Source organism: Tamandua tetradactyla, chromosome 12 (assembly GCF_023851605.1).
Source record: "Tamandua tetradactyla isolate mTamTet1 chromosome 12, mTamTet1.pri, whole genome shotgun sequence".
NCBI classification, from domain to species: Eukaryota; Metazoa; Chordata; class Mammalia; order Pilosa; family Myrmecophagidae; genus Tamandua; species Tamandua tetradactyla.
The window spans coordinates 74,947,543-74,964,027 of NC_135338.1; the positions used below are offsets into that span (position 1 = coordinate 74,947,543).

The window sequence follows — 16,485 nt, forward strand, 5'->3', positions numbered from 1 at the left end:
AAATTCATTTGAGGTTTTTGTATCCAGTGAAGTGAGGCTCCTAATTTCATGAGAAGATCCCATCCCATTGGTGGGCTGGGGCAGGAAGGCATCACTAAGAAAGAGTGTATAATGGGGTAGCCTTCTATTAAACACGTAAGTGGTCCAGTAGTTAAGGGGTGTGAAAGACCGCCATCTATGCCCATAACTGTGACCTGGGAAGGGAGAAGTTGACCTGAGTAAGAGGGGAGGATGGAGAAGGTAGCCCCCATGTCCACTAAAAAGGATGTGGACTTACCTGCTACCTTGATTGTTACCCTGGGCTCGACAAGGGTGATTGGGGTCGCTGAGGCCGGGCATTGTCAGTTGTTGGTGGCCAGCCCAGGAACGCCAGCGGTGGGTCAGGGGTTGGAAGGATGGCCCCTCCACAGCCAGGCACCAAGGGACAGTCACTTTTCCAATGTCCCTTTGTACCACAGGGCATGGTCCCTTGGGCGGTCGAGGATTGGGGCACTGGCGGGACCAGTGTCCATTAAGGCCACATTTGAAGCATTTTCCTTGTGGCGGATTAGTCATAGCCAGCATCTTGTTAGTTGAAGTGGGCCACAAGGCCGCAATCAGGGATTGGGTTTGTTAGTTTGCCCTTCGGCGGTCCCAGGACTCTTTCTCCTGGGAAAGCCCTCTGTAATTCATCATGAGTATTAAAAATTTTAAAGGCTGTGTTTACCGGGTCATGAATAGGGGCCTGAGGACTGTCCTTGATTTTTCTAAGTTTGCACCTTATATCCGGAGCTGACTGGGATATAAAATGTGTGGCTAAAACGGTTTTACCAGCCTCCGAATCAGGATCTAGGTGGGTATATTGGGAGAGGGCTTCTGTGAGCCAGTTCAGAAAAGTGGCAGGATTTTCTTCAGGACCTTGAGTAATTTCCCTTAGCTTATGAAAGTTTACGACTTTACAGGAAGCTTTTTGCATGCCAGCTATGAGGCATGTAAGCATTTTGTCTCACCTAATCCGTCCACTTCTCCCTGCTGCAGTGTCAGTTTGATAGTCCCACCCTGGCTCTTGATCTGGCACTGCCTCGGCCCCTACCAGCATGTTGTAGTCAGTTATATGCACCTGGTGAGCATGAGCCCTGGCCACATTGAAAATGCAGTCCATTTCATCTGTAGTTAGGGAAGAAGAGCAAATTACATGAATGTCATGCCAGGTAAGGTCGTAGGCATTAGCCAGATATTGGAATTCTTTAGTATAGGTAGTTGGATTGTTGGAGAAGGAGCCCAACCATTTTTCCATGTGAGAGAGATCAGCCAGGGAGAAGGGAGTGTGTATTCAAATTAACCCTTCGGGTCCTGCAACTTCCCCGAGGGGACAGAGTAAAGTACTTTTTGAGTAGGTATGGGAGCTTACAGGTGAGGATGGCAAGGCTGTTGAGGACGGCGAAGGATTAGGCAGTGGTGGAGGAGCCGGTGAAGGTGGAAGGGGGCACGGTGGTGGTTGGAGAGCCGCTGGAGTAGAAGGAGGAAGGGAAGGATAAGATGGCATCTGGAGAGCCGCTAGAGCAGTAGGGGAAAGAGAAGGGCAAGATGGCAGCTGGAGCGCCACCGGCGGAGAAGGAGGAAGAGGAGGGCAAGATGGTGGCTACCACTGGTGCAGAAGGGGAAAGAGAAGGGCAAGATGGAGGCTGGAGCGCCACTGGCAGAGAAGGAGGAAGAGGACGGCAAGATGGTGGCTGCCACTGGTGCAAAGGGGAAAGAGGAGGGCAAGATGGCAGCAGGAGCACCACTGGAGGGAGTGGAGGGTAGAGTGGGGGAGAAGAGGATAGTTTCCCTAAATATGGTGGAGGCCCTGGTCTTTAAAGGAAGATGACTTGAGGGGGTTGGAAAAGGAGGAAATTTCATCAGACTGTTTGTCCAGGAGCAAGGGCTTGGGGGTTTCTTTGGCTAGAAGAACCTGAGCCATAGAGCAGGAAGTGCAGAGAGAGGGGTAGGAGCACAGAAGAAAAAAAGCCTGGACATGAGGAATTTCGTCCCATTTGTCATTCCTCTGGCAAAAGTTGTGGAGGTTTGTAAGGATATTAAAATTGAAAGTCCCATCCTCAGGCCAATGAGAATTATTGTCCAACTGATATTGGGGCCAAGCCTTTTTACAAAAGTAAGTGAGGCATTTTGGCTGAATGTATGGAAGTAAATCCAGTGTCGATAGTTAGTCAGGAGACAACCCAGCAGGGTAGAGGGTTTGGTTTTGAGGATTTGCTGCCCATACTGATGGGTCTGAAAGGAGAAAGGACTGGCCCAGGGGGTGTCGGTGTCCCAATGCCCTGAGAGAGTCCTTAGGGCTCTTACGAGCAGGGGCTCATCTCCCCAGGGGACGTCTCATCCTGGTTTGAGGCCCTTTCAGGTCCTGGACCTGAAAATCAGAAGGGAAATGAGAAGCGGCGTGTCCCCATGACTTTTCGAGTCCCAAGAAAAGGTATGAGGTTTGCAGTCATCCCCGTTCACCTCAGCCCTCGGAAAAGAACCTGACGTGAATTCACGATTTTTGGAGGGTAATTTACGGACAGGCTCTCTCAGAATGGTGAGACCCGACAGCAGGGCTAGGAGGGAAGGGACTTACCCAATCTGTGGTGGGTGTGGCGGCGGGCCGAGGGATCCCATGTCGCTGGGTATGTGGAGGAAAGAGGAGAGAGGACGCCAGGTCACCCCTGGCCAGGCGGGTGGCACCTGCGCTCTCCTCCCAGTTTTGGCACCAAAATGTAAGGTTTTGGAGGTGAAAGAGAGAAGAGGCAGACCAAAAAACCTTCGAGTGAGCGAGTTTATTCCTGCGTTCCCAGGCAGTGCTCACACAACTCAAGGTAGGGAGTTGTGAGCTCGCCGCTGGGTCCTGGTGTGAGCAGTTTTTAAGCAAGGGGGTTAGGTGACATCTAGAAGGGGTGGCACATTTTACACAGCTTGAGTCATGGTGACCTTCCCTGTTCCCCCGACCTAACAATCCTCTGTTGCAGTTTATAAGCTTTTCAAAATACAGAGTGGCTGCTTATAAATTTACAGGCACGTGAATTTTGCAAATGCGTACACAGAGTTTCTGAGTGAGATATGGGGTAAACAGATACTACTGAAATTTGTGAATATAGAAAACACTTAGGTTTAGATGTGAAGTCAGAGAGATGTCAAAGGGATTTTTATTTTTTCAGAAGGGACACAGGCCAGGCATAATATAAATCTCATAAATATTTCCTCCTTAATTAAGTCAGAAAGAAAATAGCCAAGCTTTTTATTCTGTGGACTGTCATTTTTATTTTCAGGCTATGAAATATGTGTCATTTGGGCAATCCTGAAGCTTCTGTACATGTTGATTTGTGAGTTCTGTGTCCTCAGGGCAACTTGTTCGGTGACAGGGCTGGAAGGCCACCTCTATGCTTCCATTTAAGGTTCAGAGAGAGGAATAGATCTGGATGGTGTTGAATTAAGTTTAAATTTGGAATGGCCTGAAGTCGCTTTGAGAAATTTCTTGGTGACACTCTTTTTTTTTTTCTTTTTAGGAACATAACTACAAATTTAAAAACTCATAAACCATTCTCTGTATGCTTAACTGCAATTATAACATACTTTGTGAACACAATAATATCAGCCAGATGTGGCCACCAGAGAGAAAATAAAATGGGTTTTTGACTTATCCTCATTTAAAATTTGCCTCCTTAGCGTTAATGGGACAAATCCTCTAGCATTGTGCAATTTGGGTTCTTTAATGAGTTGTTCTCTGACTCCATGGACTTGCTTTCCAAGAGGTACCTGGTGTCTCTGCTCTCTTTCACACTACTACCTCCACAGAGGGTCAATGATAACTCTAAGCATTACTATTTTAATGACTTATAAAACTGTTTTATTTGAGTAAAAAATGTCAAATCTCATGCAGGTAACAATTACTGTCATTTAACACATTCATTACGTATTTATTTATTAAGAAACTACATTTAATTAGGTACCGTGTAAGGCACTAGATAAAATAAGATGAAAATAAGATGGTGACACTTCCAAATGAGCTCACAATCTAAGGGAAATAATTCAATAAAAAACCAAGCTCTATCTTTCTGTTTTCCATTTGCATGATCTTATTTAATGCAAAAATACCGAACATTTTTTCTTTTAATTTACCTTATACAACGGAGAAAATGGAAGCTCAGAGTGCTTACATGATATGATCAAGACTGTTGTCTCAGTCAGCTCTCCACAGTAATGCCACAAAACAAACCACCCCAGGGAGAGACATAAAACAACTAGGTATTTACTGATGCCTTGAGACTTTTATCCATGTGTGCCTGAGGGCCCTGTGGCTGTACAGTTTGGAGAGAAGAAAAAAACCCAACTAATTGTTTAAGGGAGTTTGAGCAGCCAAAAAGCAGACTAATTGTTAAACTCCTTGAGCAGAATTCATTTTCCACCTCTCTGCCCTCATCTGTGGGATCTGGGGCCTCTACAACCCCTACTGTACACCTCAACCCCTGCTCTACTCCACCACTGCACTGGTGTTAAAAGCTCCAGAAGTCAGAGTCCTCAGTAGTCAATATTCTCCATAGAAAGTGGCACAGGGCTGGCCCAGAGATGGCACCCAGTGGATACATGCTTAACCAAAGGACTGTTTTTCTGATTTCATTATGACATTGGTCAGTGTCACAAGACATGACTTGGGATCCTTAGGTTTTGGTCATCTGTGAGACAGAGCCTTATTGTCTGTACCACAGGTGCTTGCATGAGAAAGAGAAAATAGGTGTAAATATTTTTCTTAAAATTTCTTCTTATATTATATATTTAATGTAAAAAAATGTAAAATTTGCCATTTTGACCATTTTTATATGTACAATTCAGTGGCATTAATTACGTTCATAGGGTTGTGCTACCATCATCACTGCTCATTACTGAAACTTTTTCGTCACCCCCAAACAAACTGTACCCGTTAGGAAGCAACTTCCCACTTCTTACCCTCCCAATCTGTTCTAGTTTGCTAGCTGCTGGAATGCAACACACCAGAGATGGATTGGTTTTCAATAAAGATTTGTTAACTTTTAGTTAATGTAGTTCTTCAGAGGAAAGGCAGCTAACTTTTTTTTTTTTTTTTTAACATGGGCAGGCACCAGAAATCGAACCCGGGTCCTCTGGCATTGCAGGCAAGCATTCCTGCCTGCTGAGCCAATGTGGCCCACCCGGCAGCTAACTTTTGACTGAGGTTCTTTCTTACATGGGAAGGCACAAGGTAATATCTGCTGGCCTTCTCTCCAGGCCTCTGGGTTCCAACACCTTTCCCCGGGGTGATTCTTTTCTGCATCCCCAAAGACCTGGACTGAGCTGTGCCGAGATGAGTTGTGCTAAGCTGCTAGGGCTGTGCTACATTGAGCTCTCTCATTTAAGCACCAGCCAATTAAATCAAACATCATTCACTGTATCAGGCACGCCTCCTAACCAACTGCAGATGTAATCAGCCACAGATGAGATTCACATGACATTGGCTCCTGTTCACAGCAACAGAACTAGGTACCTTCACCTGGCCAAGTTGACAACTGAATCTAACTACGACACTGCCACACACAGCTACTGATAGCCTCTAATTTACTTTCTGTATCTGTGAGTTTGCTTATTCTAAATGTTTCTTATAAGTAGAAAGGTGAAATATCTATCCTTTGTATCAAGCTTATTTCAATTAGCACCACTTTTTCAAGGTTCCATATTGTAGCATCAGAACTTCTTTCTTTTTTATGGCCAAATAGCATTCTGTTGCAGGTATGTGTAACACATTTTGTTTATCCATTCATCTCTTGATAGACACTTGGGTTGTTTCTACTTTTGGCTGTTGTAAAGTTAAAATTTCTTCTTGACTGTGCTTCATGGTCTGTAAGAGTTACCGTTATTTCCCAAGGAGTGTGTTTCAAAGTATCTCTGCAGGGCTTGAAGCCTCTTTAAGAACGGCAATGTACCAGCATATAAAGTGATGTATTCCCAATGGCTAGGAATGAAAATGGTGCCTGCAACTTTTTATGAGAAGCTGATTACTTTGAAACATCATGTGTCCTTTAATGAGTGTCTACGCCACTGGGCCCTGTGTGGCTGTGAAATTATTTCCCTCCTGACAGGCTCCCATGTTGATGGCTGCCCTCCTTTGGCTGATGCAGTGGAGAGACCCTGAACAACAAGCCTGGCTTTGCTTTCCTGTGGCTGCTGTTCCCTGAGACAACATCCCTTTATGAGACTCCTTGCCCTGACTTCTACTTGTTTGGTCTCTCCAAGGACACCATTAGGAATTTTAGAATATAAATATATTGTGATCATAGGAAAAAAGATTTTCTGAGTAGTGCTGCTATGAAGCTATTATGTTCCCCAGAAAAACCATGTCTTTTAATCCTCATTCAATATTGCTGGCTGGGATCTTGTTGATTGCTCTCATGGAGATGTGACTTACCCAATTGTGGGTGGTAAATTTTGATTAGATGGTTTCCATGGAGATATGTCTCCACCCTTTCAAGGTAGGGTTCCTTACTGGAGCCCTTTAAGAAGGAACCATTTTGGAAAAAGCTTTAGAGCCAACAATGTCCACACAGCCAGAGACCTTTGGAGATGAAGAAAGAAAATGCCCCTTGGGAGCTTCATGTAACAAGAAGTTGGGAGAGAAAGCTAGCAGATGTCCCCATGTGCCTTCCCAGCTGAAATAGAAACTCCAAACTTCATTGGCCCTTTCTCTGGAGTTAAGGTATCTATTTCTGGATGCCTTAGTTTGGATATATTTACAGCTTTAGAACTGTAAACTTGCAACTTAATAAATTCCCTTTTAAAAAGCCATTCTGTTTCCGGTATGCTGTATTCTAGCAGTTTACAAACTAAAACATGAGTATAAAAAGGCCCAACAAGCCATGACTGTTTTTCTTGATTTAGAACTCTGCACAGGATGGTAGAGGGAGCCAGAATCCACTGTTAATGTCAGAGTAAACCTAAAAGCATGCATCTCACCTACCTGAGGTCTCCTTGTGTTTCTGCTCTGCAAACCCAATCTGGTTTATGCTGCAGAGCTGAGCTGTTGCTAACAGTAATTCCCCTAATTACTCCTACTTCTCACAACTTAGATATAATATCTGTAGCATTTCAATATAGAATTTACCACCTATTCTTCAGCACGTTCTTGAATCCAGTCCATGAATATTAGGGAGAACATTCATGATGCTTGTGTTGGTGATTCTCTTTCCTTTACTGCCTTCTTTCAGGTCTCACATTGATTTGCCCCAATTCTTCAGTTGCAGATCTACAGACCCCTGCTTTACTGAAAATACTCCCCTTCTGCAGAATTCCTCCCAAGAGAAAGGGTGAGATTTTTTTTTCCTTCTTATAAGTTAAATTTCTAAGCATTGCTATTGATGTGAGGTGTGTTTGTTTTCTGTTCATTTCATGTAGTAGATGGATGCAGGACTCTAGTGGCTGTGTCCTGTGTCCTATAAATTTCCAAAAGGTCTTACGCATGACATTGTCATAACTGGACCCTCACATGTGCACACATGAGTATACACCACCTCTGATAGTCACCTTAGGAGACAAGGGCTTCTCAACCAGGCAATGTCTGGAGACATTTCTGGTTGTCACTAGGGGGCTACTGGCATCTAATAGATAGAGGCCAGGGAAGGTGCTAAGCATCCTACAATGCACAGAATAGTCTCTTACACAAAGAACAATCTGATTCAAAATCTCAATAATATGTAGGTTAAAAAACCCTGCATTATATGATTCCCAAGAAAACTCCCTTTCCTGCAAGGTTAATGATACCTTTTGAAACAAACTTGGATAGTTCTGGAATTGCCTGAGCACAGAATGAATTATAGACCCTCCCTCCCAAAGTAGAAGGCTTAAGCCTCCAGCCTCACCTTCTCTTCCTTCTGCAGATGAATATTCTCCAGTGCCACTGTCCTCTGTACCTCCTAACCCCCACTTTACCAGCTTGGTGACATGGTCCTGGTCCCCTCCTTCCCTGCCTGCTGACCCTGTGGCCCTTCAGGGTCATGCTACCTCTCTCCCAAAACCTCTTCACAAATACCCACCCTCTTCCCAGTCCCGTTTGCAGCAGCATGCGCCATGTGGATTCCTGGCCTCACTCTGAAAAGGCTCAGATTTTTAGATTTTTGATGGGGTGCTGGAATGTGGATTTTATTACCTCCTAGTGCAGGAATATTCTGTCTCCCTCTAGGAGATTCCCGATGACAAGGTGTACATCCTGCAAAAGGTCCCATCAGTCCCTCTAACCAGAGAAACTTTCCCCTTTCTGACTATTTAGGGCACTTCCAGTGATGCCTAAGCGGTACAAAAATGTCACCTCCCTTGAGGAGTCCTTTCCCACCAAGAGTCAATACTCTTCTCCTGCACTAACTTTTGAACCTGTACACCTATATTGTCCAAGCCTTCCCCTTACCATGGCCACCATACATCCCTGGGCCCACTTGCCCCTCAGTGGTTGTTCTAGTTTGCTAGCTGCTGGAATGTAACACACCAGAGACAGATTGGCTTTTAATAAAAGGGGATTAATTTTGTTAGTTCTTCAGAGGAAAGGCAGCTAACTTTCCACTGAGGTTCTCTCTTACTTGGGAAGGCACAGGATGGCCTCTGGGTTCCAACAACTTTCCCCAGGGTGATTTCTTTCTGCATCTCCAAAGGCCTGGGCTGAGCTGCGAGTGCTGAGATGAGGTATGCTGAGCTGCTTTTTGCTGTGCTATGTTGCACTCTCTCATTTAAGCACCAGCCAATTAAGTCAAACATCATTCATTGCAGCAGGCATGCCTCCTAGCTGAATGCAGATGTAATCAGCAACAGATGAGGTTCACATGCAATTGGCTCATGTCTGCAGCAACAAAACTAGGCACGTACACCTGGCCAAGTTGACAACTGAATCTAACTACCACAGTGGTCAAGTGGATGAGGGAGCAAGATGAACCACATTTGCTGGCCCTTCTGCTCAGAGCTTTTCTATTTGGGGATAACTTCATTTTCTAAATCTCTCCTCATAGATACCTTAGAGAACAAACATTTTACACATCTGTTCCCATAACATTTCCCTTGAAATACTTATAAACTGCTAATTTTGGAAAATATGGAACCCCTAACTCATAGGAAAACCAATAATATGTCTCTGAGTGCCCAGAGCCTGTGGAGGACAGGGACATGCCTTGGGGAACCAAGCTATGCAGCAAGTCACAGAAACTATTTTAGAGGAGCCCAACATGGGTCAGCTTTGCTTAAAAAGCATTTTCCTTTCCTTTCTTTTTTTTTTTTTTGACTTGAAGCTAATTGAGGAATTGGTGGTAGAGTTACTGTTTCAATACTTTACTATTAGCAACTCAGTTTTATTGTAGTCTTAATTTGATCAAATGGCTTATTAGAACAACATCCATTGATTTATATATTTCCAAAAGAGGATGCATCTTTTCCAAGGTATTGAGGGTAGGAACACAACCCTGATTGTCTGAGTGTAAGAGCCATGCCCAATATAGTTCACTGGCCATACATGGTGGTTTAAAAGTAATTAATCAAAATTAAAATTTCAGTTCTTCAGTTGCACTGGCCACATTTCAAGTGATCAGTAGCCAAATGTAACTACTGTATTGGATGGGCCAGAGAACAATTCTATTCCTGCAGAATGGTCTAGTGAACAACTCTGCTCTACAAGTACTGACATGGTTACCTTGCTTCCCCCTTTCCACTTATAGGACAATATTTCCTGTGTTCAGATTTTTGCTCCAGTTGTGTTTATTCAGCAGCAGGTGGGGTGATATTATTCCTTATACACATTTGTATTTCCTAGATTCACAATCATTATAAAGACTTATGATTATTTTCAACTTTTGTGCACTGACAGCACCACTGATGCCTTGCAACATATGTTTTTACACACCCTGATTGTGTCTCTGGACTTCTTCTGATGAATAAGTTTCCTTTTTTCATTGTTGTTAACCAATTCTAAACAGTGATAAGTGTACTGGAAAATCAATGCTTCATTGTTTCAGTTTCTTAGACTACCCAGGGACATACCAGGTGATAAGATGACTTAAAAAATGGGAATTTATCAGTTTAAGATTTTGAGGCTTACAGAAAATCCAAATCAAGATTTCATCAAGGCAGTGCTTTCTTTTTGAAGAATGGAGTTCTGGGGCTGGCTGCTGGTGATCCTTGGCTCCTCTATCACATGGCAATGCAAATGACAGTATTACCTGGTCTCTTTCTTCTCTTCTGGGTTCTGTTTCATATTCTTACTTCCTGTGGCTTTTGTTCTAGTTTGCTAGCTGCCAGAATGCGATATACCAGAAACGGAATGCTTTTAAAAAGGGGAATTTAATAAGTTGCTAGTTTACAGTTCTAAGGCTGAGAAAATATCCCAATTAAAACAAGTCTATCGAAATGTCCAATCAAAGGCATCCAGGGAAAGATACCTTGGTTTGAGAAGGCCGATGAAGTTCAGGGTTTCTCTCTCAAGTGAGAAGGCACATGGCGAATAGTCAGGGCTTCTCTCTCTCAGCTGGAAGGGCGCATGGTGCAGAAGACAGCGTCATCTGCTAGCTTTCTCTACTGGCTTCCAGTTTCATGAAGCTCCTCAGGAGGCATTTTCCTTCTTAATCTCCAAAGGCCGCTGGCTCATGGACTCTCTGCTTCATGGTGCTGCAGCATTCTCTGCTCTCTCCGAATCTCTTTTCTTCCAAAATGTTTCCTCTTTTATAGGATTCCAGTAAACTTATCAAGACCCACCCAAATGGGTGGAGACATGTCATCACCTAATCCAGTTTAACAACCACTCTTGATTAAGTCACATCTCCAAGGAGATGTTCTGATTATAGTTTCAAAACATACAGTATTAAATAGGGATTAGAAGAAACGGCTGCCTTTACAAAATGGGATTAGGATTAAAACATGGCTTTTCTAGGGGACATACATCCTTTCAAACCAGTACAGCTTTTTTCCTCTTTCTCCCTCTGAAGTTCATTCTCATATGAAGGACTCCAGTCATATGATTAAGATTGAGGTAGGTCACACCTTAAATGAAGTAGCCTCATCAGAAGGTGCTACTATGGGTTCATCTCAATGGAAATGGAACAAATGTAAGAACATGTTTTTCTGGGATACATACAGCTTCAAAACATCACATTCATCAAAGTAGCCCATGAGATGTGCTGTGCTGCTGTAAAATCACTCATTTCTATAGACTAGAGATGATATTAATGTTATTAATGATATTAATACTTTCATCCCATGAGTACTTGTTTCAGTACATGAACAGCTTAGTCTTTGATGCAACCTTATTATAGTCAAGTGCTTCTGTACAGGAGAATTGTTCAGAAGTCCAGAGATTCCATTAAAAATAAATGGATGCACCCACATATAATTTTGACTAATGTTAATGGTTCCTATGGTCCCTTCTAATACATGTAGACCTTTTTCCTCGCCTTCCAGCCCTACCCTGATGTTATGCATTCTGGCCTCATGCATATACAATGTTGGGTGAGAGAGCCAGGCCAACTACCTTTCTTGTAGCCCCATCATAGAAAAAATATTTGTACAGGGGAGCAAAGACTGATAGCACTTGTGAGGTTTGCGAATGAGTCTAACAGAACTAAATATTTAGAACAGGATCATATTTGAAGGCCCATGACTCATTTTGAAGACTTGAAAGACCCAGAATTCTTCCTTTAAGCTGAGTTCTGTGATGTCAAGAAAGTTCCATTCCCATCAGGGTAGGACTTCAGTTATGCTGTCCGTGTCCCTGTTAAAAACCAGGATGGTTTCCATGACAATTTACATTTTGCCACAATTTACATGTTATTTTGGGATGGTATTAGTTCAGTGGAAATAACCCCAAACTCTGCTTTACAGGTTACAGTGCACACCTACTTGCCATCAAGGCCTTGTCACAGCTGACAACTCCTGGGAGAACAGCTCAGCTGAGTGGGAGCGGAAGTGCCTGCTAAGCAATGATGTAACTGGTCTCTCCACATCTGCTTCATCAGAGAAGGGGGAGCTTCCAGGCACAGTTTACATCAAATTCCGCCTTTTGAATTTGAGGTAGGAAGACTCTGAGCCCAGGTTTGGTGGGAGGGGATGACTGTGGTAGAATCTGGCTTGCCCCGGGGCCAGGCTGGTGGCCATGCCCCTCACCATATCAGTCATGTGAAGGTGATGATGGAAACTTCACATTTGTCCAAGCTGCACTTTTTTGTCAAAGTTGTGGAACTTTTTCCAAGCCCTTTGAGGACATTTAGGGTGGCCCTGACAGTTGGTGTGGAACCATGAAGCTAGGAAACACAGTAGTAGAATTAAGTGATGAGCATCTTCTCCTTCCTATTTGTAGTTGGGGTCTCCATGGCCATTCAGTTTGCAAATGGATCCATTTGCTTCAGGGGTCCCTTGATGTTTTAGCAGCTGATACTGTTGTTTATAGTTATTCATGAAGCGCTTTGTTAGAAAGGTCGGGGTGGATTCATGGGAGCATCCCAAGAGAGGTGGTCAGATCCAAAGCTGGGCTGTGCTGAGGGAGAGGATGGGAGGAGGCTGGCAGGGGTTGTCCCCCTGGACCCTAAGCCTGTGGTCCAGGAACCCCTCTTGCTCTACCTGCTTTGTCCTTTGGGTTTCCAACCTACAGTTACTGAAATACAGGAATAAAATATTTGAAAGTGGCATCTCCAGGCACAGAACAAAGCCTTTGGACCTAGAACCTATGGGGCCTCATCCTAGTTCCTCCTTGATATTGCCGAGGGACTGTGGCAAAGACTGGGCATGGTAATTTGAAGCTGGTATGGACCCTAGAAAAGATCATATTCTTAAAGCTAATCTACTCCTGTGGGTGTAGCTCTATTGTGAGTGGTACATTTTAATTGGTTATTTCAGTTGAGGAATGCCCCAGGTGGGTCTTAATCCTTTTACTGTAGCCCTTTATAAGAGATGAAATTCACAGAAGCTGAGAGAGAAAGACTTATACAGTAGCTCAGAAAGAAAGTCACAGATGGAGCAGCCAGAAGCTAAAAGCAAAGAAACCTGGAAGAGAAGAAGCAGCAGATGTGGCCATGTGCCTTTCATATGAGGAAGGAGTCCAAGGTCACTGTAGCGGGAGAGCACACTGGCTGTGGATACCCTGATTTGGCCATTTTCATGGCCTCAGAACTGTACACTTGTAAGTTAATAGATCCCCATTGTAAAAGCCAACCCATTTCTGATATATTGTTTTTCTGTGACTGTAGTTAACTAAAACACTAGGCATTTCTGCACCATACTGCTTCCTTATCACTGAACACCTGCTTCTTTACAACCTCTGTGGGTTTATACTCAGGTGGCATGAGAGAAAGCTCAGATATTAAAAACAAAACACAGCAAAACATGTGAATATCAAATACTGTTATTATTTCACTAAGTTTGTAGATAACCTTTCTGAAGATACTTGAAGGGCTTATTGGCACATCTCTCTGTTTGCATAATGTGTACTATCTGTGCACTAAGAACACATCCTGCAAGCCTTGCTGTGTGAATAGTTTTCACAGCTATTGTATTCTATCCTCCCAAGTCTCAGGAATCAGGTGAAGCTCCAGAAGGATAAGGGTTTTGTCTGAAGTCACAGCTGTGGGGCAGGGATTTGACCCCAGGTCCCAAACCAATGATCTCCCTTCCTTTCAAGTTTCCTGGCTCTTCAGTGGTTTCTTCACCATGGTTGGTTTCAGCCCCCCCCCCCCCCCCCGTAGGTGCTTCAAATATCTACTATGAAATTGCATGAATTATGTAAACTGTGTGGAGTCATATGACTGGGATCTGGTCCCATCAGTCATCATGATTGGCAGTTCTGACACAATTAACACTTTCCCACTGCTGGCCTTCAGCTTGAGAGGATACAATTCCTCAAGGGGCCAACCATACAGAAAATCAGCATCTGGCTCATTTGAGACTATATTTGGGAGTTGCTTGGTCTTTGATGAATGGAATAATTCCCTTGAGTCTGTCACAGAACTATAAGACTCCAGTGCATTCTCTTTCTCTGCCTGGGAAGGACTATGCATGATTGATGCAGGAGCTGGTACAATATATTTCATTTCAGTCATCAGCTCTGCTGTGTGTGCCAATGTCATGTAGAGTGAGATTTGAATGTAGAATAGCTCCATTTCCCACTCTGTGCTTATAAAAGAAGAGTCATTTTGATTCCCACTGAAATAGAAGCTGTGAAGTCATAATTTGGAAGTATGAAATGATTATTCATCAAATTTATTAAATCTAAGAGTCTAAAATAAGATTTTACCATTTTCAAAGGATTAGGAAGGATTTGAAAGGCAATGGAACATCATTAAGTGAGGAGAAGAATTAAAAGAGTGTCCCTATATAGACTTTGTTCTTTCATTCTTAAAAGTGTATTAAGGGTGGGCCGTGGTGGCTCAGTGCTGGAAACCCGGGTTCAATTTCCGGTGCCTGACTATGTGAAAAAAAAAAAGTGTATTAAGCATGAAAATGGGGGTCTCCCAGTGGCAAGAAGGCTGGTATCCCTGGAGAGGCCAAGTGAGTGGTGGAGACCATGGGCTTGAGGACCACATGAAGAAGTAGTTTAATGGTGGCTGGGATGGGAAGGCACTGGGAGCTGAGTGCATGGCCTGATTTTCTATTGAGTTACCTCCTATGGAATTCTGAAAAGACTCTGCTCCGGTACAACCAATCACAGCATTGCAATTTCTTTATTGAGTTATTATTTGTTTTTTGGCCAGTCAATGTTTTTATATTCAAAGATTGAATCCATATTCCCATCCTTACAGAAAACTTAGGAGAAGAAAATGGATGAATATGAACCTGAAAGCTAAAATAAGGTAGTTGTTCCACTTGTCAATATTCAGGAAAACTGGAGCCTTTAAGAGTTAATTGAAGCACTCCAAACCTTGCAGCATCTCCTGAAAAAAATACATATGCAAACATTTAATTAACTTCATTTCCCCCGTAATCTCCACCAAGCACCTTTTGATAAGGCAGTGGGTTACAGATAGGTACTGAGTGCCCTAATGCATATTATGTTATGGAAAAGATTAAAAATGCTATTTGAGATGGAGATTCAAGGCTTCAGAAAGGTGTGGGAGGCCTGTCCAGTGTAGGCATGTACAAATTGAATTTCCTTTTAGGTGACTGCAGGAACTTCCCTTTTCTATTGCAGGAGCTGGGTGCACTGGCTGAAAGTGACTGGCCTGTTTTTCTTGGTGGTGGTGTGTTCGGTGAGTACTGTGCCCATCATGAGGCCTCCCCAAGTGCTGCTGTTGAATGCCTGGGACCCGGTTGAGTAGGCAGAGCCCTGGGTGCCCTTGGGTCAGATGGCAGGGTTGGTCTCCCTCCCACTGATTCTCTGCTCTTTTTTGGAGGAGATGCTGATGACACCTATTGGGGGTGGTGGGCAGGTCAGGGTGGAGAAAGAAGGCTGTCCTCGACCATGCTTCCTGGCTGTCATCCCCACCCAAGACCTGACTTTGCTCCTTGGAAGGCTGTTTAGCTGGCTCCTGGGTCTTGTCTCCTCCCTCCATTGACTTCCTACATTCTCTTTGCAACTACGTACAGCAAACACTCTTTATTTGTGTTCTGACAGTTTCTGAGATTGTAGGAAACCTCAGGAATGTTTTAGTGCGCCTTTGAGAGGGTGCGTGGGCCTCTGCTCAGCTGGGCCACCCTATTTGGGAAGGAATGGATCTCTGTGTGTTGCTTCTTCTATAAAAACTTTCCATGAAGGATATATTATATCCTTCATCTTCTTAAAATGCATTAACACTCCCAAGAGACTTATCTGAGACCAGAACCAACGTCAAATGTCCATGAGATGGAGAGGCTGCAGGAGTGAGGGGAATATGGGGGGCTTTCCAGTCAACATCAAGCAAGGTGATGTTTGTGCCCAGCTAGAAGAATTCTGGTTTGGGCTGGGCTGGCCATGTGAGCAGGGGCAGGGTTGCTGAGCCAGGGTCTTGAGAGCCTCAAGTGCATCTCGGGCATAGATGGGTGCAAGGATCCCCTGACAGCGTTGTGAGTCAGAGGTCTGATTTGGTTCCCATACAGGGTCACAACAGACACTCAATATGTGTTTGTGGTGTGAATGGAAATGCATTTGTTGAATGAATGGGTGTGTGGACCTTTTTGGCTGTGTGTGTGTATGTGAACGTGCACACCTGTGTGTGATGCTGTGGAATGATTGTGTTATTGATGAGTTATATCTGTACTTGGGGAATTATTTCTCGGTATGGGTCACTTTTTAGCATTGGCACGAGATGGTTTGTGTTTGCCTCTGGTAGACAGTAGTGGGTGGTTGGTGTGTGGTGCTGCGTGATGCAGTGTATGATTGTGAGTGAGGGTGGAACCCACAAGGCAGCCTTTCAGTGAATGCTTCTCAGTCTGAGGAGACTCGGAGTGAGGGAGGCACTCTCCTATACATCTGCCCAGGGTGACACATGCAGGACACTGTAGGACCGAGAAGCTGCGTGCATGATTGTGTGTGGC

At 43.9% G+C, this 16,485-nt stretch overlaps 1 protein-coding gene across 1 annotated transcript in view; it reads left to right on the top strand.

Annotated features, from left to right (window-relative positions):
* OCA2 (OCA2 melanosomal transmembrane protein) overlaps positions 1 to 16,485 on the top strand; it is a 366,025-nt gene that overhangs the window by 34,215 nt on the left and 315,325 nt on the right. Inside the window, exons 2-4 of the mRNA XM_077122323.1 lie at positions 7,227 to 7,325; positions 11,866 to 12,054; positions 15,164 to 15,221. Coding sequence (XP_076978438.1) covers positions 7,227 to 7,325; positions 11,866 to 12,054; positions 15,164 to 15,221 — 346 coding nt within the window. The remainder of the gene's footprint in view (positions 1 to 7,226; positions 7,326 to 11,865; positions 12,055 to 15,163; positions 15,222 to 16,485) is intronic.